Below are 24,903 nucleotides of genomic sequence, written 5' to 3'. Positions count from 1 at the left end.
AAGTGCATTATAGCATCATGTATAACTTTTGAACTAGATTTGACATAATGGGCAGAGGGTTACTGAACTCGTCATAGGCATTCACATGATATAGCAACATGCTAAGATTGGCTAAATCAATAAATAATACTTATTTGACATCAGGTGATGTCCTTGAAGTATTATCATGAAATTATTCTTCAGTGATATCAACAGAATTGTTAAATTATGAAAATCCATTCATACACGAAATGTATCATGCTTACAAGCCATTAGAGCTATAAAAAAATCTGGAAAAAAAGACCTTAGACTTTATAATAATTGCCGGAGTTCTGTTTATAAATTTGTTCATTGGAAAACCACTAAATACAGAGTCATGACAAACGTTCACAAGGTTTTTAATGTATACATTTTCAAGCAGGAAACTTCAACCTTCTTCCCTGATCAAATGTATTTACTGAAAATGAATATTAGAATGGATATTAATAGTCTGAACTGATCCAGCATAAAAAACAAATCAAAATTAGTATTAAACAATGCAAGTCAGACTGTGAAATTTATTATCAAATATACAGACCTGCCAGCCTGACAAGCCCGTCTCAGTAAGGCTGATGACTTTTTCCGTAAAACTGACCTGTTTTCAGTAAGGTATAACAAAATATCAATAAATGCAATTGTAATGATGGAAAACGTAATTAAAAGTTCGAAGCATCGACGATAAACATTATGTTCAACTAAAAAAAATTCAAAGTACGCGTGGACTTTATATACCACTAGTACAGTTGCACAAACTCTAGTTCCAAACCATATGCAGCTCAATGGCTTGTTGCTATATCTCAAATCGACATATTTCTTGGAAATTCTTTTCCATTTCACAAGACTGCAATCATATCTCCCGCTACGAGACATAATCAAACTGTAATGTGCTGTCCAATTTTCCTAATTGTTTATTTTCCAGCTTTTATTCACAAGAATCTGAATACCCCTTTTTATTCTTCTGTGTTGATTAGTAACACTTTTCTAGAAGCTTATTTTCCCATTAAACATGCATCTTTTTCTGGACGCCATCTTTAACAACTCTAGAATCAACAGTTTGATCACGCAGATGCCTCAAATGAAGAAATAGGTGCAGTTTAAAGTGTCTGGGGTGCTTATGTAAAGTTAGTGTGCTTACCCGCCTTATTTTAATAATTCTAAGATGAAACCCGGATCCAAATAAAACACAGATGAACCAATTATCCGGACTTTTCGGCAACAATAATTTTTCCGAAAGTTTTGCTAGTATGCCGTTAAGTCCGTATTTTAAGGGTCGTTTTTGTAAGACTTACGCAAACATCGTACGAGTTGGCAGGTCTGAATATATATATATATATATATATATATATATATATATATATATATATATATATATAAGTACAATTATATTGCTATATGTTTATGTCTTAAACATAATCAACTTATATATATATATATATATATATATATATATATATATATATATATATATATATATATATATATATATATATATATAAAATGACTCATTCATCAGAATCAATCAAACAGTTGTAACAATATTAACAAATGAATGAACCTTCATGCCAAACCTCAAGAAACTTTTGATTGCCACAGCCAGAAACTGACATACCAGTCTTGCAAATATTTTTCCACTTGTACATATTGCATATGGATGTAAAACTTTGTTATATCTCACTCTATCAATGTTGTTAACAGTTATTTAACAGTCATGCAAAATTGTTGGGTTTTTCTATTAAAAAAAATTAAATTACTGTAAGCACCAGCAAAAACAATCTTAAATTACATCTACCTACCTCAGCAACATCTCGGAAATAGAAAAAATCCTAAAAGAAAAAAATATATGGATATATTACTTTTTTGCTGCTGAATCAAAATGATCACACACACACACACACACACACACACACACACACACACACACATATATATATATATATATGTATATATATATATATATATATATATATATATATATATATATATATATATATATATATATATATATATATATATATATATATATATCACATCAATGAAACTTACAATATATCAATGGATACACTTAAATCAATGAAATAGAAATAAGTGGAAAGATGGAAGAGAATATCTGGATTATTTTATATCAGATGCAGAAAAGTTCTATTCTTCAGTAAAATTCATGGCAAAAGTATGCAATTCAAGCGTAGTTTTCTTGGAAACAACAACCAGACTTGTAGATAACTCCACAGAGCAGGGATATGTAGTCAAACAAATGCTAATGAACAACAGCATCTGATCAAATCCAGCTCCCATCAAAAGCATTGCATTTGGAACATCCTGTATCAAGAGGCACTGAACATATGCAGAACTTGCTCCAGCTAAAACATTCCAAAAATGTCTGAAGAGTTATAAGAACATTTGATGAACAGACGCTACCACAAACAAATGATAGCAGATGCAATACATTAGTGATGTACTAAAATGCAGATAAATGAAAAATGTTGATCAGATAACATGCATCCTGATATACCATGCAGGTAACTCGAAAGTAGGTAACATCAACCAAAAACAATGACCCAAAATAATTTCTGACATCACACTAAAGTTAATCCTCCCAAGCAAACTAGTAGTAGGCTAATGAAGATCAAACAACTGTAAAGACATCTTTGTTGGAGTGAAGATAATGACGATCACAAGCCAAAACAATCCTGGCAAATATGTCACTGTGGTGACAAAAGACGCAAAACCTGTGAACATATGATAAAGACAAACACATTCGCTAGCACTCTGAAGACAGAAAAACTGAACATACATGATTTAAACATAATATACGAAACAAATAATGTAATGTACCTCACCACATGTAAGATCGATGGCATTCAGTATGTTGGACAAACAGGAAATCTACACAGAATGACCAATATTGACAGATCTGATTCAATGATGAAGACACTAGGCAGAAGCCCCAGCAAAAGAAAACTTCTCTTCTCTGGGCCACAATTTCAGCAATGTAACACAAACTTCAAGTGCTCCCAAAGCCAACATGAGTTCAAAACTAAAAAAGAAAGGAACTATACACTGCCTTAAAACACTTAAAGCAAGTAGCTGAAACCAAGAAAACTCCAAAAGGACAACCACATACAAGTAAAATCACTGTTTGCAGCCACCACTTCTCCAATTAAATAATTCATTCATTTTCCTCATTACAATCTCAATTGCCAATACCTAATTTATAATACTGTTCTTTCTCATGTTATTAATTTTATGGTCATTACTTGCATTACAGAAACAAAGAAATAACAAAGATATACTTAATGCCTACACCACTTTACATTAAGAAACAGTTGGCACTAAAGTTCCTCATAAATAACCCCAGATTTACTACACCATCAGTCAAGTTGAAACCAACAACGGAAAACATCAATCATGTTCCAGCTTTAATTACATTAGAAATAATCCTGTAAACTTGTGTAATTTCAATGCCTTTTTGTGTTTATCATTTCTCATGTCTGTATTGTGTTTGCATTTCACAATGGCTCAATGAGAGTTGAAAATGTTTAGGATAGCATTAGTTTGGCACTGTTCATTGTCAGTTTGCTGCATTTATCTTCACAAATCCCTGCATCACACAATCACTTGAAGCTACTGTTATTTACCAAATGTTCTATATTCTTCATATATATATATATATATATATATATATATATATATATATATATATACACACACACACACACACACACACAATTTAGGGCAAGATTTGTATCCACATTATAAGTTAGTGAATGGCCACAAGATCAGGAATGACCCTGGGGTAGACATATGATGATTTCACAAATGACTTTACTCTTTGATCTTGAGTGCATATCCGGTTACAGAGCATAAATTTCAATGGCTTTCATGTTATATCCCATGATATGAGCCAAGATAGGTCAAGGACTATACAGAATCACTATTGAAAATTAACTTTAATAAGAAGGTGACAAAACGTACGTAATGATGATGTCCGATTGTTAAGGTACAAAAGCATTATATAATATTAATTATTATATGTACATACAAAATAATTTTTAACTATTAAATGTAACTACCTCAAAAACATCCCTATGACAGAAACAATCCTAGAAGGAAAAAATATAGATAGATTGCTAATTCCTGCTGAATCACATATACATATACACTTCAGGGTGGAAGTTTCCAAGTTAAAATTTAGTACACGGTCCCATCGGATCAAGAAAGTTAGTCTTTCCCTTTTCATCTCGAGAAAGAATACATATGGTTAAAGGGTCATGGTCTTAATGATTTCCGTGTTATAATCCAGGAGTTAAGACCAAAAAGGGTAAGTACATATATAAGGGCATGACTTAAAAGTTAATATTTCATTAACAAGAAGGTTATCTGTTTACATATCCAATATTCGGAAGAGAAAATCATACTTCACAGAAAAGTGCATTATTCACATACAACCCATCTCTGTAGATGATGGGTGGATAAAACGGAAAAGCGTACAAGCTTACTGATACATGAAAAGTCAGTCACAATGAGCTACTTCTAGTATGGTGGTGTAACTACTCAACTCTTATGACCATAGAGGCAACAGTATCTGAGATATTATCTTAAACACCAACGGTGTTGATGTAAATATTAAAAAAAGAATACAAGATATACACAGCTATTGAAACATAAAAATGGAGTCACAGTTATTTGCTTCCAGTATAATGGGATACTACTCCTCAGGATGCATGCACAAATCAATTTTGATGACTGCATGGGCAATAAGATGTAAGATATTGACTTAAAATGTGTACAATGTTATTCAATCCATAAAAGTAACAAAATATGTAACAAGTTCTACATGGTGAATGAAACCTGGAAAAGTAGATCACTTTGGTCTTCCTCGAGTAACTTGGTGTACTACTTAGTCTGCTTGCATAAATCAACTTCCATGATTGTAGAGACAACCATCAGATATATTGATTTAAACATGGAGGTACATATTTACTAACACCAGTGTGAACAATGATGACAGTAATTATGACGCTGGAGCTATATCACCAGTTCTCCTACACTTTATGCAGGTGAGTTCAAAATAACAATTTCTTTATAAGTAGTTTATTTACTTGCATCAATTTTAAAGTAGCCTGTTACACATATACATTTTGTGTACTTTCATACATATATCATGATGTCTCCAAAAATTAAATCTGATACCACTGTGTTCTTTCTTATGGTTATTTTCTTCATGATGGAATCATCTTTTGCAATGTCATACTTAAAATATTTGATACTGAGCAACAGTTCTATAATAGATAGTATCCACGAAATCAACTGGTACACAAATGCTAACCAAATTGATCAAGATTCAAATATTGCCCACATAACCTTCCATTTCAAAAAATAACAAAACAAACCAACTCCCTATCAAGGGTGGACAAGGGTCAGGAGTTGTCATTCCATAGTAACCTAACAAATAAGGGTGACTTGATGGGACTAATACTCTACTGACCAGAAAGAATTTCCAGGAATTCATGAAAAGGACAATTTCTTCTTTTTAGTTGCCAAGTGTGGAAATCACTTTTGAGCAACAACAGGATTTCAAATTGGCTGCAGTGGTTGCCATATTGGATGTATGATTAGCGCCACTTTTGTTTGGGACCCACTAGGTATCATTGGAAGTCTTTCTGTGAAAGTGCCATGTAATTATGACAAACCATTCAAAATTGATTGCGATAACAAGATTTTTAAAAAGAAGAGGTATTTTCATGATCATTAGCAATTTCCCTTACTTGAGCATAAATATCTTAAGAATTCAAAATTTTCAGCAATATCACACTGTCTGAAAATTTTGAATTCTTAAGATATTTATGTACTGAGTATGGGAAATTACTAATAATCACGAATTATCTAGAGCAAAGAAGTAACCTTTTCAGGAAGTATTTTGATGAAAATACTACGTCGAAAAGACTTTCCATGTAGGACAAGTAGACATAACAAGATTCAAGATGTCGTACATGGTGGCAGCTACAGGGATTATCAGACTGACACCAATTTTATTAGTACGGTGCATGCATCATAAGGAGTATTTCCATGACAAATTCCACATCAATATGACTCTCTACTTAAGAGAAGGAGCTCTAACAAGATTTTCAAGATAGTAGAAGGTTGCCCAATAACAATGCATTTTCATTTAAAGAGCACTAGATATCACAACAAATCTTTTAGAGAAAACCCCATGTTAATGTGGCCTTCCATAAAGAAGGACAACCAATACATGATTTTTAAGACAGTCACTGTGGTTAAGATTTCAATTGTAACAATGAGTTTAAGAATACAATTTTAACTCATTCAACATTATGGAGTTTCTGATATAGATGCAGGTCTCCAATTAAATCCAGAGATTCATAAAAAAAGATGTACAGATGGTTTAATCTTTTGGCTTACAGAATGTCGAACATGAAAATTCATCTGTACATGAGACATTAAAAAGCAGTACAATCCAACTTCTAAAATCCAATCATCAATATTAATGATTAACATATTATATAAATGTATAAAATGGCAAATTTAAAGTAATGTGAGATAAAAGTTCAAAATCAAACAAAACAATTTTTGGTAAAAACTTTGAAAAATTGCAATATGTTCTGGCAAAGAGACTGAATAGCAAATTATTCATAATATTCTAGCATGTGCAAAAATATCATTGGAAATCTGTTTATATAGCTTATTTGGAAGAAATTACTTCAATATTCATGTGTCATAGAAAATATTCAGAAAATAATTAATCTTGTACTATTTCAGATTGGGATTTTTTAAAAACAAACTGTTGTCAAAAGAAAAACATGACTTGCATCACTTACTGAAATAAATATTTGCACTTCAAGATCTGACAGTAGTTTCAACACACATACAATACAATCACATAGGCAATAGGAAGAGTCTCTTTTCAACTGGCTTATTTAAAACTGAACACTCAAGTTTAATATATCAATCAAATAATAAGAAACTCAAATTTTGGAGAGGTGTACGAGCGGCAGCTATAAAAAAGTGGCACATTTTGGGGCAAATGATCAATATTTCAAACATAACAAAAAGGGCATGCTGGTATAAGTATTTTTCATCTAAAGAAACACATGTTTTGGCCACAATATTTAGGTTGTCCTTTTAAAAATAAATAACAAACATGCTTCCACTCGTAGAACTATTCTATGTTAAATAAAACATAATAATACATAAAATTAATAGAGCACAGCAGTTTTAAGTAGGTTTTATAGTGATCTGGACAATGAGTGTGGGATGTTAGAAAGAGTAGTCAGGAGAATTATTACAGGCAAATATGGAAGTAACAGCCCTTTGTTTCTATCTTGTTTGAATACTGAGTGCCGAAGATGACAAGTCTTGAAGGGATTGTTAAAACAAATGATCATCTGCTTTATAAAGATTTCATTTTAGAAAATGTCTTTGTAAATCATAAAATAGTCTCTAATATCAAAGCCTAAATCACACTACTAAGAAGCACTGCAAAGAACAAAGATGTTACATATATCTTTCATTTCACACTGTCATTTTGTGGAAAAAGAAGAAAATTAAGATAGCTGGCATATTAGATGCTTTGCATATTGGGAATCATTATACATTTTATTAAGAGAAAATAATAAAAGAAGATAGAAAATAATAAAAGAGGATGATACAGGGAATAAACATCACTAAATAATTGTTCAGTCAAGATCAAGATGAATATTAAGAGGAAGAATATCTTAAATGGACACAGTCAATAGTGCTGTGGATGTACGTCTCTGAAATCATGACAGCCGGAAAATATGTGGTGGAACATAACTGACTAATAAAACAGAATATGAAATGCATTCAATTTCTAACTGTATCATTATTATTTTAACTGATCACAGCAATGAAAATCAAAATGACACAATTGCATATAATTAGATGTTTTTAAACATTTAATAAAACCTAAAATATTATACAAAAGAAATTATATTTCACAGCTGACAGACTTATGTAAAACCTGTTGGATATTATGTGATGTAAAGCCTGAAAAAATAGAACATGATAGTGAAAAGGTTATCATGAAATAATCTCCTACAATAGCTTTATAAAATCAAACCAAATAATAAGTGGATAATATATTTTACTTACATTAAGTTATACAGTTGGTGAACTTATTACTTTAATTCTTCCTCTTTCACTTAAATTTAGATCTGATGACCAAATTATGCTATGTCCGCTGCAGAAAAAATATTATTATATGCTCATTTCTTTCCCATTAACTTTTCATTGTTAGAATCGTACAGTATTACCCGATACTGAATCAGCGTGCCAATACACATATAGCATTCATTTGCATAAAGGAACTACCTTCGATTGTAAACAAACACTGGACGCAGATGCCAGAACGTTTGATTTGTAAACAAATCATGTACACCCGCGTAAGAGGCGCTTTATGCTGTGGTTGTTTAAATGTGCTTCTGAATGAACTAAAACAGATGTTTCATGGACTGCCACATACCAGCTGGTTTGGCACATTCCGCGTTGATACAATGTTATACAATGTTTTGGATTTAGGCTAGCTACAGTATACACCAGATGCGAGAAAAGGTCCATACAAATAAAATACAACTGACAAGTCATATACTCTCTTCTTTAGCTGGTGATAAGAATGGCAAAAAAATTTACTTACAGTCTTACATCCTGAATTTCTCAATATATACTTTCATAGTTCTGCAAACCCGAATTACATGAGCCATGTCATAGGTTCTCAAGCTTGATTACACATTTCGAAATTGTACTGCAATTATATCCTCCTCACTGCATTCAAAATGAAATAAGCATTAAATTCCATAGCGTCTTTTTGACAATTGCAATCAAAAGACTTCATATTTTTCCCACATTATGATTTCAAACATTTAATGATAGAAACAGAAACATATATGCAGATGCCAACACGCTTCTGCCTAGCTGATTCTATCACATGTATTTCATGTGGAATTGTCACATACAAATCAAGTCCATAATCACGAAATTTCGTACAATCGAAAAAACACAAAAATCTATTCACTGCAGATCAAATGGAGAAGTTGTTGCAATGCACATTCATTCACAATATGACTCCAAATTTCAATTTTAACTAGACACTACATTTTCTTTCGAAAGTTATGTTGAGCACGCGACTAAGTTCAGATTTATCTGGGCGGAGTTATGTGCGCAGTAATATTGTTGGTGTTGTGTAATGATGAATAAGCACTTGTGTATTTAGTTTGGAATATGGCATACATTCATTTACCTTGTTTCTTGTAGTGTATTTTGTTTATATAATTACGCCTGAGGTAGAATAAAAAATGAGCATATAATGGAAAGGTTACTGCTTTAGTGTGGGGAAATATGAACTCGTTTTGTCGGATGGATATACTTCACTCCCAAGGTCATGCAGTATTCCATCCAAAAAACTCGTTCATATTTTCCCATACAAATGCAGTAACCTATAATTACTTGATCATACAAACAAGTTTGGTGTCTTGTAGATTAGCATGCATGTTTAAAGTAAGAAGATTACACTACCATATGTCAAAGACCACGTAAACCCATTTTACCATGAAGCATTACTCAGCGGCCTTGTTGCCACCAATACAATGATTCTCAAATACCTACTTAAAATGAGACCAGTTGACCTTGGCTGCCTGGACTTCAAAGGTGCAGCAAAGGCCATTTCCATCACATTGACAAGCTTTTGGATAGTGTGCCTACTAATTAAATGGAGCATCATTCTATCTAATACTACAATGCCTCCAAATGGCCGAGATTACAATGACTGCTGGCGAGGTACTTGATAGTGCCCTCACATTCATTGGTTCAAACTATCTCTTTGTTCAGCTAGATAACAAATGAGAAAACATATAAAACATATCTGCCATGATAAGGCACTGGAAGAGCACCAAGCTGCACATTTTCAGTACCAAAACAAGTGTAACATACACATCGATGTCTCAATGATCAACTAACGACATGGTCATCAGCTGACTGAATAAACTTAACAAGACATCAGCAAAGCCAAACGTGAGCACTACCAGGTGTTCAGTGGAAAGCCAGATGATTGTTCACAGCTCGGCAACAAACCCAAGCTGTCTGACTTATATATAGCCTTGGACGAGCTGCCAAAACAGCAGCTGACGTTTATTGTAAGGGGTCTTGCTGCAATGTGGCTGCAGTGTGGCCTATACATATTTTTGTGCTGCCAAGTTAGAGCGGGATACGCACATTTACAGATCACCATCCAGGGTTAATCTAAAATAGTGGCAGAATACTAAAAGGGTTCAAACAGCCGTGCACATGCTCTTCAGTCGGGTATAGCTGCAGGTTGTGTCTCTTGACATAAAAACTTGCACTGGACTGAGTTCACAGCCAACATAAATGTGCTGAGGTCAACATCAAGAACATGCTTTTCATCGGGACATACAGAGCATATACCTGCCATGATAATATGTGTCACGCTAAGAAACGGGAAGTGTTTACTTCAACAAATCCAGACAAGGTAGTGTTTCTAAATACAGAATTTACATTTATATTGGGGAAGAACCTAAAATACAGAGATGAAAGCACACCTTCGCTATGGGCCCATAACATTTATCATGCATGAGCAGAAAAGAGTCCAACTTAGAGCTCATGGAAACAGTCCGTGGATGCAAGTTGGGAAAGAAAAGTTGCTACACATCATTACCTTGAATGAGAATGTTTAAGCAATCTCTATTAAAGATTATTGGCAGTGGCAACATTTGTTTGAAATTTTACTCCATATATAAAAGACAAAACATTGTTATTTTATTTGTATGAATAGTGCTCAAGTATGATTCGTTATTTAATTTGATTCAAGAAGCAATAAAATATCAGGTTAGCTAGTAAGGTCCAGCAAAAATAAATTTCATAACTCCAGGTTCATGGAGTTTTACCTTGCAAAGCACAACAGCAATGGGAAGCATTTATTATTTTGCACATTTGCAAACAACATACCGAAATACATCATTATGTACTTTACAAAACCGTCAAAATAGGAGCACTAACTGTAATATATTTGACACGCTGAACTGAACATTCAGGTTAGTTCTCTTAATTATTATTTGTTTTCTTAATCTTTTAGAAATACTAACAACTAATTCACTCGTGCTTTTCAGGATTATTTTAGCCATGAAACAGATTGTTTGAAAGACAATTATAACTTAAATATGCACAGGCTCGTGTTGCATAGCTGATTTGTGATCACAATGCGTTAACACTCGTACTGGACAAAGACTTTTATTACTGGGGCCCCGAGTGACCGTGTGGTCTAAAGCGTTCTCCGTTACGGATCACTGCCATCTCACCTCTGCCTGCGTGGGTTCGAGTCTCGGATTCAGCCAATGTCGGTATGTGAGAAAGCTTGCCAGTAGCTTCTTGTGGGTCTGTGGTTCTTTCCGGGTTTTTCCTGGGTTCTTCCTCCACCATTAATACTGGCCGCCATGTATAGCCTATCGTGTGCTGAAAAATGACGTTAAACACAACAGCAACAACAATAACAACAGCTTATATTACTGCTGTATTAAATGTAAAGTCATTTAATCAACCTTGAAAAAATGATGTCAGCCTCCTTCCCTTCCCCCAATGAATCCGTCATTTGCAAAGGTGATGAATGTTTATTTTTCTATACCGACAAACATATGTCGTGGTCGGACTGTATCAGATATACTTCTGACAATGCTAACGTTATAGGCATTAAGAACAACTTAGTTTTGAAAAAGATTCGCTAAGCGAATCCCGCAGGAATGTTTGAAAAACAGTACCATTCAGTGACTGCTGATATGAACACTAATGACACTTGCATTTACTTCAAACTGTGCTACGAAGAGCAGCAAAGAGCGCATGTAGGATGATCTATTTTGTTATCCAATGGATTTGAAGATAGAAACTTACTGCATTTTTTATTTAATGACAGTATGGTTGTGATAATATGTTCGGACACATGTGTATGTGTATAGTGATGGTATTGATGGTATTTGACAATACTGTTTACCATTTTTCTTTCTTCCCAAGTGTATTATGTGGTTTGAGTATGTGATTTGGATTTTTTAACGTAGCTTTAACAATTGTTCAGTCATATCGCTACGGTGTCTGCAGTGTGACAGTTTATAGTGATATCTAACATTGGGGTATCATGCCACAGACATGTAGTATGATGTCACACCCAGTCACATTATCTTGATACCAGGCCAACCAGCCCTAACACTAACCTCTTAATGCTGAGTGCCAAGGGAGGCAGCTGTTAGTACCATGACTCAGCCGAGGAACAAACCCACGACCTCCCGCATCCGAGGCAGACGCTCTAACCACTAGACCACCGGAGCGGTCATTATTATGTGGTTTGAAGAAAACTGACAAATTATTTTGTATTCATATGTGAATTTCCAATCATTTTCTATATGCTTATATGGAAAAATAACAAATTCTAAAATGGACGACGTCGCTTGTTTTAGCTATGTGCACTGACCCTTCTCCACCCCTCTGGATCTCAAAACACCTTTGGGGATTAAAAAAACGCGCCACACTGTTGGGAAATATGACAGTTATAAGACTAAAATTTGCAAATCATCCCTTCGATGGTTGCAGTCCAAACAAGACAACTTAACATTACATCTTAACAGGCCTTCGACATAGTATTGGAGATCCACACTGAACTGCTCCTTGTTTTATGGTCCTAGAAAAAAACCCAGTTCAATGCAGGCTTCGACGAAACCATTATCATCTTACTGCATACATACAGTAAACAAACTGCTCTTGTATAATCTGACAGATTTCCAATTCATGTCGTAACAGTGCACTGTTAGAGGCAACAATACCCCAGGTCTCGCTACAGGTGAGCACCAGATAATCCAGCTCTTACGGGCGGGAAACCAGCCAACAAATCATATGCATGTTAAGCTCTCAGCTGTAAACTTGACACTAATGATGTACCCAGTTTCTTTTTCCTCCAACCGCCCGATTTCAATCTGATTTTTGTAGGAGATGAAAGCTTCGGACACCTCCAGAAAAATAAGCACTCCAGCCGCAACCATAATCCCTAACAGCGATGGTGAGCCAGCCACAGCCATTGCAGAAGGGCTCTTTTTTTCACGTGTGCTAAAGGAGTTGACAAACAAGGCAGGAAAAACCAGGTTAACCCAAGAGGCACATTCTCAGGCTGATTGTCAATTCTTTGCCGATGGGAGGGAATGCGAATACAGTAGGTAAGTGAGTATCTCTCATTTGCCTACCATGAGTATACCTCGCACCATCCAGCCTGACAATATGTTGACATCATCACTTTCTCTAAGGGGTTTTTCGAATCCTAGCAAAAACCCCTGTTGACGTATGTTGTATGCTGCTCCATTGACTGTAAACACAAGTCTGGTGTCTTTTTCAATACTCCATCTTACCTGATTGGGTTCTTTAAAATTACCTCTGTATTATATTCAATATATATATATATATATATATATATATATATATATATATATATATATATATATATATATATATATATATTTATTGCATGTACTGTATTCAGTAAATATAGATCCAAACCACACACATCTTCTGTTAAGCAAAATGATGAAACAGAAACTTTAATGATAAACTGTCTCATCTACCGCAGTATATGTCTTTAGGCATGTATTATGATCATTGTTGTTTGTAATGTAGCTTTAACAATTTTTCAGTCATATCGCTACAATGTCTGCAGTGTGACAGTTTATAGTGGTTTCTATCACTGAGGCATCATGCCACAGACATGTGGCATGATGTCCCACCTAGTCACATTATCCTGACACCAGGCCAACCAGTCCTATCACTAACCTCTTAATGCTGAGCGCCAAGCGAGGCAGCTGTTAGTACCATTTCTGTAAGTCTTTGGTATGACTTGGCCTGGGATCGAACCCACGACCTCCCGCATCCAAGGCGGACGCTTTAACCACTAGACCACCAGAGCGGTCGAGAAGGAGAAGGAGAAGAAATAGACTTTGAATACACAAAAATCAAATACCACTCTTTAAGCTGTAAGTAATCGTATTTAGATTTAGGTGCTTCAAAAACACCTAAAGGTTAGCTGACATCTTTGCTACTGACATAACTACTGTTAAGTCAACAACCACCACCACCACTGAACAAAAAAGAACCAAGACAAAAAGCTGATTTTAGCAATAATTGATGACTTTTAAGAAATGGAGATTGTAATCATTAGTTTCATAAGTCAAATATTGCATGATTGAAATGCATCAATGAATTAAATCAACTATTCAAAACAACATATAGTTCTATGAAAACAAAATTGATAATTTTATTTTACTAAGATGTTTTTGGCAAACCTCCGGACTATTGCAGAATTAGAATTTTAATAGGCAAATGAAGTGGGTAATTTAAATTACGCTGATATCTGCTACATGACAAGCATAAGATTCTGGCAAAAATGCTGTACTAGTTTTCAATGTCCGCTATAATTTTCAGCTTGTTTTATCTTCTTTTATCTTCAGATTTACTCTGTGCAGAGAACAGTTAAAGGACTTGCCTAATGATAATGCTTTTTCTTGTGACATCAGGGAAAATATATTCAACAAGTCAATACACACATGGTTTATTGTCTTACCTTCCATTTTTGTGGTAAAACAGATTGCCGTACTGAAATTTAAAAAAGAATGTTAGCTGCATTTATAGGCTTCTTCCATACTAAACGTTTTGATTATGTACACAATTTCATTATGAATTATTTGCATAACAACTGCAATATATCTGAATACAATTGCAAAAAAAGACTGTAGCAGTGAAAATCTTCTGAGGGGCTTTATATATTGCAATTATTATAAACACAATTCACTGAAGATAGAAACAAATGTCAGTCTCCATTCATTCATTTACACAGAGATTCAGTTGTGCATTTGTTAATGAAATAGTTTTTCTATCTTAGTTTAGGAGCTATGTCCACCTTTGATGGCATATCCACATTATTTGTTTAAAAATATAAAGCTTCTATCAAAATAATTTCTATCAACGTTGGGTCATGTTTTGTTCAGTGGTGTTTGAGAGGGTCAGTTATTTTCTCTATTTTTGTAATTGCAGCCATATTTGATGGAGCAATAAAGGCCTTAATGCTAGGATGCTTTTTTGAGAGATTGCTTAGATGTTGTTGCCCTTTTCAGTGACACTAATCAGATTTTATGGCAAATCAGCATCATTGTTCTCCTATATAATTTGTTCGTTTCTTTTAAGTCAACGAACCAGATTTAGCATTTATATTAGTATTTTATGATGCATCAGTGTAATCTGTACAAACGAGAAAGGTCTTCATGCCACATTTTGAAAATAAATTCAGACTTAAGAGCAAATATTGCTTTATGATACATGGGGCCCTGCAATATGGTATAAAACTCATAAAACTACAATAGAGATCATGCTTTTTTACAATATCAAAGCAAATGTAGTAAAATGTTGTAACACAAAACCAGAATATTTTTCCCCTTTCTTTACAAATCAGTGTAGAAAGAAAACTCTGCTTTACAAGCAACTATCAGTTTTCACCTGCTGAAGCCAGATTTACCTGTTTGGAGTTTTAGACTTTGACTAACCTTGTGGAGACTGCCACAATGACCACTACTGAAAATATAGTTCTGGAGAGTTTTAATTATGTAATACTTATATACTTTATTTTTCATTGTGCTAGATGAATTCCCTCGTCTAATTAGTAACTGGAGGCAAAGAACAGATATAACCTTAGTTAATTCTATCAGTTTTAATATCTTCCTTCTTTGACCTGAACCATGATATAAAGGATATTAGAGCAGAGAGAAAGAAATTTGGCACTAATAACAGGTAAGTATTACACAATTAGCTTTGCTCTACAAAACTATATTTTAATAGCAGAAATACATTATATGTTTGTTATTATTATGTTGCTGACTCCACCAGCCTGGTGAGAGGCTTATTGCCACCTGACTGTCAGTGTGTGCATACCATATTCTAAGTGTAGGGTGCTCTACTGCAGTCCAAGGGATCACTTTTTCATGACCTTTTAGGGTTAAAGAATAAATGTGTTTACTCTGGTGACAATGAGTAAAGGTAGATTGAAGCAAAAATAGAGTGTGACTTCATGACATCATCCTGAGAAAAATGATTAAGAAAAGCCCAAGATGCACCATTATCTCTAATCCCATGGGCCTTGATTCTCCTGAAGGAAATATCCCTTTGTATCTCTATCAGTGAGAGATTAATAAGCTTGTTTGCTAGAATAATCTATCTAGCTTATCCAATATATGCGTGTCTCTTCAGCATACAATCACCCACAAAGCTCACACAAAATCAGAACTCTGATGGGATGGAAACTAAATCCATAATGCAGCTGTACCAAGGTGACACCCACAATTGCTGAAACACTATGCAGAATTCATAATGGTTAGCATGTGTATCATGTGAATTCTTTCTAGGGTAGCCAGATCTAGTGCCTTATTCAGAGTTCCCAGAAAAACAGCTGTACAGGACAGTAGACATATCTTTCTTGAACACTACTTTTATGAAGGAGAGTAACTGTGCCACCTGTCAGAAGGAACACAAACTGTCCCTTGATTTGTTAAGACAAGCCATATTTCAGGCTGACGAAAGAGAGAGGACTCACGTATCATCCATTAAGAGTCTAATCAGGTCTCCGAAAAAGTTCATCACTTACTTGGATACCAGGAGGATGGGAAATTGACAAGAGAGAGTGCACCCTCCTAGTGTTGAAAGTCTCCTTCCATCTCCCTCATTATAGAAGGTGTAGGAGTCGGTAGATGTCTAACCTAGTCTTGACAGCTACTCTGCGCTAGGAATGCATGGCAAGAAGGAGCCTTAATGAGGGTCTGGCAGTTCTATTGGGACCCTTGCTTAAAACATTTTGGTGCGGGACCTAGATAACTCTTGGACTATGGATGTTTCTTAGCAGGTTTTGGCTGACTAGAACTGAAACCAACATCTGTGTTGTGGACATCTCAGATCTTGGGTGAGCACTGTAGGGATCAAACCACAAAATACTGACTAGCATCTAATGGAGTCAGCCTCAGCAGGTCCTTGCTGTCTTCCAGTAAAACCTTTGAAGTATATATCTCTGCTTCCAGACAGAGGCAGAGAAACTCCACTTAAATTACTACAGACAAAGGTGGCTGCTTACAGTTCAATTCTTCAAAAGGATTCCGTTGCTGCCTTAAACAGATCGACGGGAAGCTATGGTGACCAAAGTAGAAGCATCATGCTCCATGGATTCTTGTGACTTGATGGATATACAGGTCTATGTGTCCATTTATACCCCTTTGTAACTTCCCACAGAAGCACAGACTTACAGGGTTGAAAAGGCAAGTGACAAACCCCTCTGCTGTCTGGCTGCTTACTGGTTATGCATCAACATCTGGCCTATGCTACTTGTGATAGCAGAGTGTGGAAGCAGCAGAAGCACAGATTTTATTCAAAACCACTGTAATGTTGATCCCTGTAATGTTGGAAGGGTACTGTAGAGATTAAGCTTAATAAAAAATTTACATTCAATAGCGCTACCCTCAACATATCTTGCTGTGTTCTAGCAAATCCTTTTAATTACACAAAAAGGCATCCCTAGAAAGATGCAAACGTTCTGCCAAAAGTAACATAGACATCAAGAATGTCTCACTGTCTTGGTGATAGCCTCCATAGTCTGGTCACTTAATGAAATGACTAGTATGCGCCAGACAAAAGCACTGTTTGGTTCAAAAAAGCACCACATGAGGTAAAATATTCAGAAAATTATAAGCTCAAACAAAATTTGATGAAACATTGTGACATCACTGTAATGTCAATGATTCCAAGAAAATATTAAAACAAAGATGACAAACATTATACAAAATTCCATGCAATAATATTAGGGGTTTGAATTTTAATAGTTAATTATTTAGTCTGTGAATAAGTTTTGTAGAAAATGATATGGCATGGCCAAAGCTGAGAGGGGAAGAAGCAAATGTTGAATGTTTCTGAGCAAGGAAAGCATCTCCAAATGGTACAGGATTGTATTGTCCAAAAACTAGGTGTATTGACCTTCTCTGACACTAGTCTCCAAGATATACACTTCGTCATCTTCACTGAGAGTGGAGAGGCCGGACATGGTGACACTAGAGGAGAACAAAGCGATCTAATATGGATCTCCTTGAATTCATTATGGTACTCTCTGACAGAGGGTTTGTCATCCTGCCTCCACTGAATGGGCACGACAGAATTATCAATTTCCTACCCTCTCCTTGGAAACGAGGATTGGCAATACCCTCTCAATGCTGGCAGGGATTAGTGGTGGCCCTTCTTTTTCTTCATCAACAAAGCTGGAACAGGGGATGGGAAAGGTCTAAAGCCTTCCCAGTCAATCATTCATGGTGTCATGAAGGAAAAATGCATTCCAGACTAACCATCTGCTGTATGAAGTCCCAAGTCCAGTAGAAATCAAATGGAAATATTGGGAAAAGTTAATGTTTACTCAGCTTTTTTCACTCAAGGAGGTAGGGTGCTAACTGATCCAAGTTTAGGAATGAGAATGTTGCATGGGACTTTGTTCCTTACATCTCAATTTTACTGGCAAACCATTGATTTTGGGGCGTGTTGTCCAGGAACCAATGTCTGGTGACATGTGGATGAAGTTCAATGGCAAATGTCAAGTGGCCAGTACTAGATGACTAGTGATCATAGCCCTGTGCCCCATACCTAGTACACAGTGTTTTGTTTTTTGAGAATCCATTTGAAACATACCTACCATGTCATACAGAAAACATAATATGTAAAGATACACACACTCACACTCTGAACAATTACCATCCCAAATGTAACTGCGTTTATAAAAACTCAATTTCCTATCAATCTAATTTCTTTTTAAAAAACAAAAGGTAGAAAAAGAGACCTCGAGATATCCATGCATACATTCAGTATAAAATAGTATCATTCCTGGGCAGTTTGTAAAGTTTGTTGTCATAGATGTAATTAAAAAGTAAAGCGGTGAGAGATAACCAACCATAATTCCACAGATTACTTAACTGACTGAAAACAATAATGGCGATTTGTGAAGCTAGTCATATGCTATAGGAAATCCCATCTGGCAAATTGGCATAAGGAAAATATATGAAGGGAAATGACCCAATGCACTGGAAGTTCATTCATTGAGAGATTTATTTTAAAGAAACAATAATAATTAGACTTTTGATGCCATACAGGAATCCATATCATGCCATCCTTGTTAAAGGTTGATGGTCTGTTTGTGATCAGTGGAAAAGTTTCTTTGAAGTCAGATTTGACTCCATAGACATAATCACGAAAAAGTCTTAATATTTCATTAGTTGATAATTTCAAGTTAGGAGCAGAATGGAGGTTAGATTTCATTTTTGAAACAAAATTTAAAAATGCAGTTGTCACTTACAATCAGAAATACCAATCTCTAGAATTGTAACTAGTGTGGCAATTGCATGTCGGACACTCTATGCATATCAAGAAAATGTTGCTTCTAATTATGGGAAACACTGAAGATCTTCCGGGAAGATTGATTAAAAGTACCACCCAGTTTTAATGAGTGAAAATATTAACACCAATGAAACTTGTATTACCTTCATACCCTTGGAAAGTCTGCATCTGCGAATCAATTCTTTACAGAGGTGACCATTATGAGTAACCTTTGACTAAAAATCATATAAGATGGGAAATGGCTGTTAAGCGAACTCTGATTTTTTTTAATAATGGATTTTAAAGACAAACTCTGTGAATTGTATGCCTCATCACAACAGTTATTAGAGAACATAGTACTGCCCTTGTATAGCCAGCTGTCTATTCATCACACCTCAGTAAAGTTTGCATTCAGATCATTTCATGCACTGTGGTGAAGCATCTGTGTTCCAGGAATACATTTCTAGTTTTATATCACGTCTGTGTTGTTGTGATTAATGTGCTGGTGCATATGTATGTTCTTGTGCATGTGCTTATATGTTATTGTGTCTGTATATGTGAGTGATGATGATATGTGAAAATGACAAGTTTAGCAGATCGATTTGGTTGGAAGGGCACTAAATTCCTCGATTAAAACTGGCATTTTATTTTTTTCAAATTTAAATTTCCACTAATTGTTTATTAGCTTGTATGCCTAGATAACTTATTCTAAATTATTCAACATCACTCCCTGGATCAATGCACTGACCACCAACCTTCTGGGACAACAAAACCAATTTACCAAATTAAATAGAAAACCCAGCACTGTCTTGGAAATTTCTAGGTATTCTGTAGGATATTTTTTAGCAATGGCAGTTATACTGGATGGCATCTTGGCATCCTTGGAACAAGATAAATTGACTTCATACAAGAATGACATTAAAAACAAATCATCCAGAATGCTTTCTGACAAATTCGGTTAAATTCTCTTAGTGGTTTTTTATTTAAGATGCATTTAGACAGCAAATCAGCATCAGCTGTACTTAAGACTATATTGAATGATGACCATTTCCTGTCCCCATTTTTATTCAAAATTACATTCTGATCAATGTCAAGTCTGTTTGTTTAGTTTGAACTGAAACAAATACTATTTGTTTCTACGGGAATATCCATTGAATGTATTTGGAGTGAATTGTAATATTTGCTGGTAAAAAAACCCATCAGATCCATCCTTTCATGATCCTTTGACAAGTTCATTTAAAAGACTGAAATCGGTCATCTAATCCAATTACAACCAAATGAAACCTGAGAAGTCTTGTGTACATCTTTGAGTGATTCAGCCAAAAATCAAATAAATGTCTTATCTTCAATCTTAATATGACCAAAAACACTTCTTCAGTGCTAAAGATGAACTAAGCAGAACTTTTATTCATATGAATGAAACAGAAAACAATGCATAATTTTTTTCTTGGAGGCACACTAGGTAAATCTGTATTGACTTCATACTGAGTAATCCATTCATGACTTCCTAAAGTGAAAACACAAATTATTTTACTGAATCATATAAATAATCATGTATTGAAACTGATTCAATTAATTTCAATATGATAATAAAACTATCTGCATATTTAACAGAATACACGATGATTTTCTGTCAATCTCTATATGCTAGCAGTTCATACCTGTTAATGGATTAGAAGTTAGAGCCTTTACTTGTAGAGCATGTACATGAATTGGGCGACAATACATAAATATTTACCTAAAAGCACACTAGGTAAATCTGTATTGACTTCATCTTGAGTTTTCCACTCATCACTGCCTAAAAGAGGGAACAGAAGTTATTGTACTGAATAATAAAAAATTAATCACTGTAATGAAATAGATTCGATTAATTTCAATATAATAATAATATTATCTGCATATTTAACAGAATTCATAATGATTTTCTGTCAATCTCAACATGCTAACACTTCATACCTGTTAATGGATTCAAATTCCAGGTATAATACGATAACCATATATTTAACAGTAGAAAAGATGATATTTTGATGTTATAATATGCAGCATAGGGTAGATTTATTCCTGTAAACAAAAATTTAAAACAAGATTAATCAAGATTTATGCTGAAGAGTTTTAAAAAATGATGACCAAACAGCACCACCACCAACCCCCATACACACACACACAGCAGCCACTTGCTTTATACAGCCTCAGTCCCTTGGCACTGACAAGTGTGTGATCATAATTACCCCTCATGAGGGTTATATCATGCTTACAGATGGAGATCCCATAAAAATTTGATTTCTAAATTTAACACATGGATATTTCTTCAAACATGCTGATAAAGTAACTTTATCAATACAAAGAGGTAAGTAATCTGATTATTTTACTGTGTGTGTGTTCTTTAGATGTTAGGACTTGTCACTTGTTTAATTATCAGCAATTATTACAACCAATCATTATCAAGATGTTAAAAGCTAACTGCTGAGAAATGTAATTTTTTCAGCTCAAGACAGTGTGACATCTGATAACCAGAATGGAAAAAATGGTATATCTTAGCCATTGTGACTTCTCTGTCATAAATACAAAATGTACTTGGATGTGTAACAAACTATAACCAATTGAATATTTGACAACAAGCTCATTTCCTTTATAAACACTAAGCATTTGATGAAATAAAAATAAATTGCCAATGAAGGAATACATTGTTGCAACAAGTGCAAAATATTGTTAGAGTTTAGGATACATAGTGAAAGCAATTCATCCACATAAAAAGACGGACAGTCTTTGATCACTACTGAGAATTCTGTCACAAAGATTCTAATCAACACCGTCAATATATATTCTACTGCTGTCAGGAAACAAAACTGACGGATGAAAATTATCATCTATACCAGTCAGTTGACATACTTTCAAAAGACTTATGCCTCATAGGCAGACATAGTGACTGGGATAGCAACAAAACATGAATACAGATAGTCGTCACCATATTTCCCACCCTACCAAAATTTATACTAGGAGAATGAGTGAATGATTAATGGATAGATGAGTGAATATAAAAATAGTGAAATAATGAATGACATGACATAATTTTTAATACAAAAAGCACATTTATGTTACTAGTGCATTATGTTTATCACATTTCATACATTTTGAATGGGTTGGGTGTTTTGTTCTGGAAACTAAGATGGATAGTCATGTGGACAAAAGCATTAACATACTGGAAATAAAGAATTATGAATAGCAAAATGGTTGTGGAGCAATGCTATGGAAATGAAAATGAGAATGAAGGACGGATGAACCAACCAACAGCGAACACGACTGGAAATATATGATCTAAAGAGTTGTCAATAGAGCAAGGCAAATCTAAACAACTGTTAATAGAAAAAGGCACAACTTCACCAACAGTCTGATTCATGAACCAAATATATATATATATATATATATATATATATATATATATATATATATATATATATATATATATATATATATATATATATATATAACTATTTTAGAAGTCTGTCCTGGGAATGAAAGTATGGATATTGTAATACTAGTCTATAATGTGTACCAAGTTTCACAAATATGTCTTAAATGGTTTTGGAGTTTTGTTCTGGAAACAATCCTGCGGATAATGATGGACTAAGAAATGGATAAAAACATTATTATTATTATTATTATTATTACTATTATTATTATTATTATTATTATACTGTAATAAATGGTCGATGGAGAAGTGACAAAAACAAGTATTTCATTAAACATATCCTATGCAATAATTCTACATGTTTAAGTGTATTGACGCAATGGTATGCAAATTTTATTTTCACCTGACTACAAAATGGTTGCTACGAAAATCACCAAAAAAGAAACCTTCGTAAAATATAAGCCAAAGAATATTACTACAAAGTTTTATCAAAATTGGTACTGTTTATTTATTATTCTATGTGCTGGTGCATATGTGTTCTATTCTGTATGTATATGTGAGTGGTGATGATATGAGAAAATGACAAGTTTAACAGATTCATTTGTTTGGAAGGGCACTAAATTCCTCAAATAAAACTGGCTTTAATTTTATTTTATTCAAATTTAAATTTCCACTAATTGTTTTTTAGTTTGTATGACTAGATAACTTATCCTAAATTATGCAACATCACTCCCTGGATCACATGCACTGACCACCAAACTTCTGGGATACCAAAACCAATTTACCAAATTAAATAGAAAATCCAGCACTGTCTTGGAAATTTCTAGGTATTCTGTAGGATTTTTTTTAGTAATGGCAGTCATACTGGATGACATCTTGGCATCCTTGGAACAAGCTAAATTGCCATCATGCAACAATGACATTAAAAACAAATCATCCAGAATGCTTTCTGCCAAATTCGGTTATATTCTCTTAGTGACTTTTGATTTAAGAAGCATTTAGACAGCAAATCAGCATCAGCTGTACAAAAGACTATATTGAATGATGACCATTTTCTGTCCCCATTTTTATTCAGAATTACATTCTGATCAATTTCAATACTGTTTGTTTAGTTTAAACTGAAACAAGTACTATTTTTTTCTATGGGAATATCCATTGAATGTATTTGGAGTGAATTTTATTATTTGCTGATAATAAAACCATCAGATCCATCCTTCCATGATGATTCCACAAGTTCACTTAAAAGACAGAAATTGGTCACATATTCTAATTACAACCAAATGAAACTTGAGAAGTCTTGTGTACATCTTTGGGTGATTCAGACTAAAAATCAAATAAATGTCTTATCTTCAATCTTAATATGACCCAAAACATTGCTGCAGTGCTAAAGACGAACTAAACAGAACCTTCATTCATATGAATGAAACAGAAAACAAATTCCAGGTAGAATACGATAACCATATCTTTAACAGTAGAAAAGATGATATTTTGATGTTATAATATGCAGCATAGGGTAGATTTATTCCTGTAAACAAAAATTTAAGACAAGATTAATCAAGATTTATGCTGAAGAGTTTTAAAAAATGATGACCAAACAGCACCACCACCAACCCCCATACACACATACAGCGGCCACTTGCTTTATACAGCCCCAGTCCCTTGGCACTGACAAGTGTGATCATGATTTCCCCTCATGAGGGTTATATCATGTTTACAGATGGAGATCCCATAAAAATTTGATTTCTAAATTTAACACATGGATATTTCTTCAAACATGCTGATAAAGTAACTTTATCAATACAAAGAGGTAAGTAATCTGATTATTTTACTGTGTGTGTGTTCTTTAGATGTTAGGACTTGTCACTTGTTTAATTATCAGCAATTATTACAACCAATCATTATCAAGATGTTAAAAGCTAACTGCTGAGAAATGCACTTTTTTTCAGCTCAAGACAGTGTGACATCTGATAACCAGAATGGAAAAAATGGTATATCTTAATCATTGTGACTTCTCTCTC

General features: G+C 34.2%; 1 protein-coding gene across 1 annotated transcript in view; it reads right to left on the bottom strand.

Moving 5' to 3' along the window:
* LOC149773186 (uncharacterized) overlaps window positions 1-24,903 on the bottom strand; it is a 90,699-nt gene that overhangs the window by 6,559 nt on the left and 59,237 nt on the right. The window contains exons 5-8 of the mRNA XM_089946686.1: window positions 21,215-21,274; window positions 14,654-14,685; window positions 1,812-1,841; window positions 557-613 (exon numbers count right to left, since the gene is read on the bottom strand). Coding sequence (XP_089802812.1) covers window positions 557-613; window positions 1,812-1,841; window positions 14,654-14,685; window positions 21,215-21,274 — 179 coding nt within the window. The remainder of the gene's footprint in view (window positions 1-556; window positions 614-1,811; window positions 1,842-14,653; window positions 14,686-21,214; window positions 21,275-24,903) is intronic.

This window comes from Sinohyriopsis cumingii, unplaced genomic scaffold (genome assembly GCF_028554795.1).
Source record: "Sinohyriopsis cumingii isolate HCF-2022 unplaced genomic scaffold, ASM2855479v2 utg000837l, whole genome shotgun sequence".
NCBI lineage: Eukaryota > Metazoa > Mollusca > Bivalvia > Unionida > Unionidae > Sinohyriopsis > Sinohyriopsis cumingii.
Note: the sequence above shows the minus strand (reverse complement) of the source record. Positions and strands in the feature narration are given on the sequence as shown.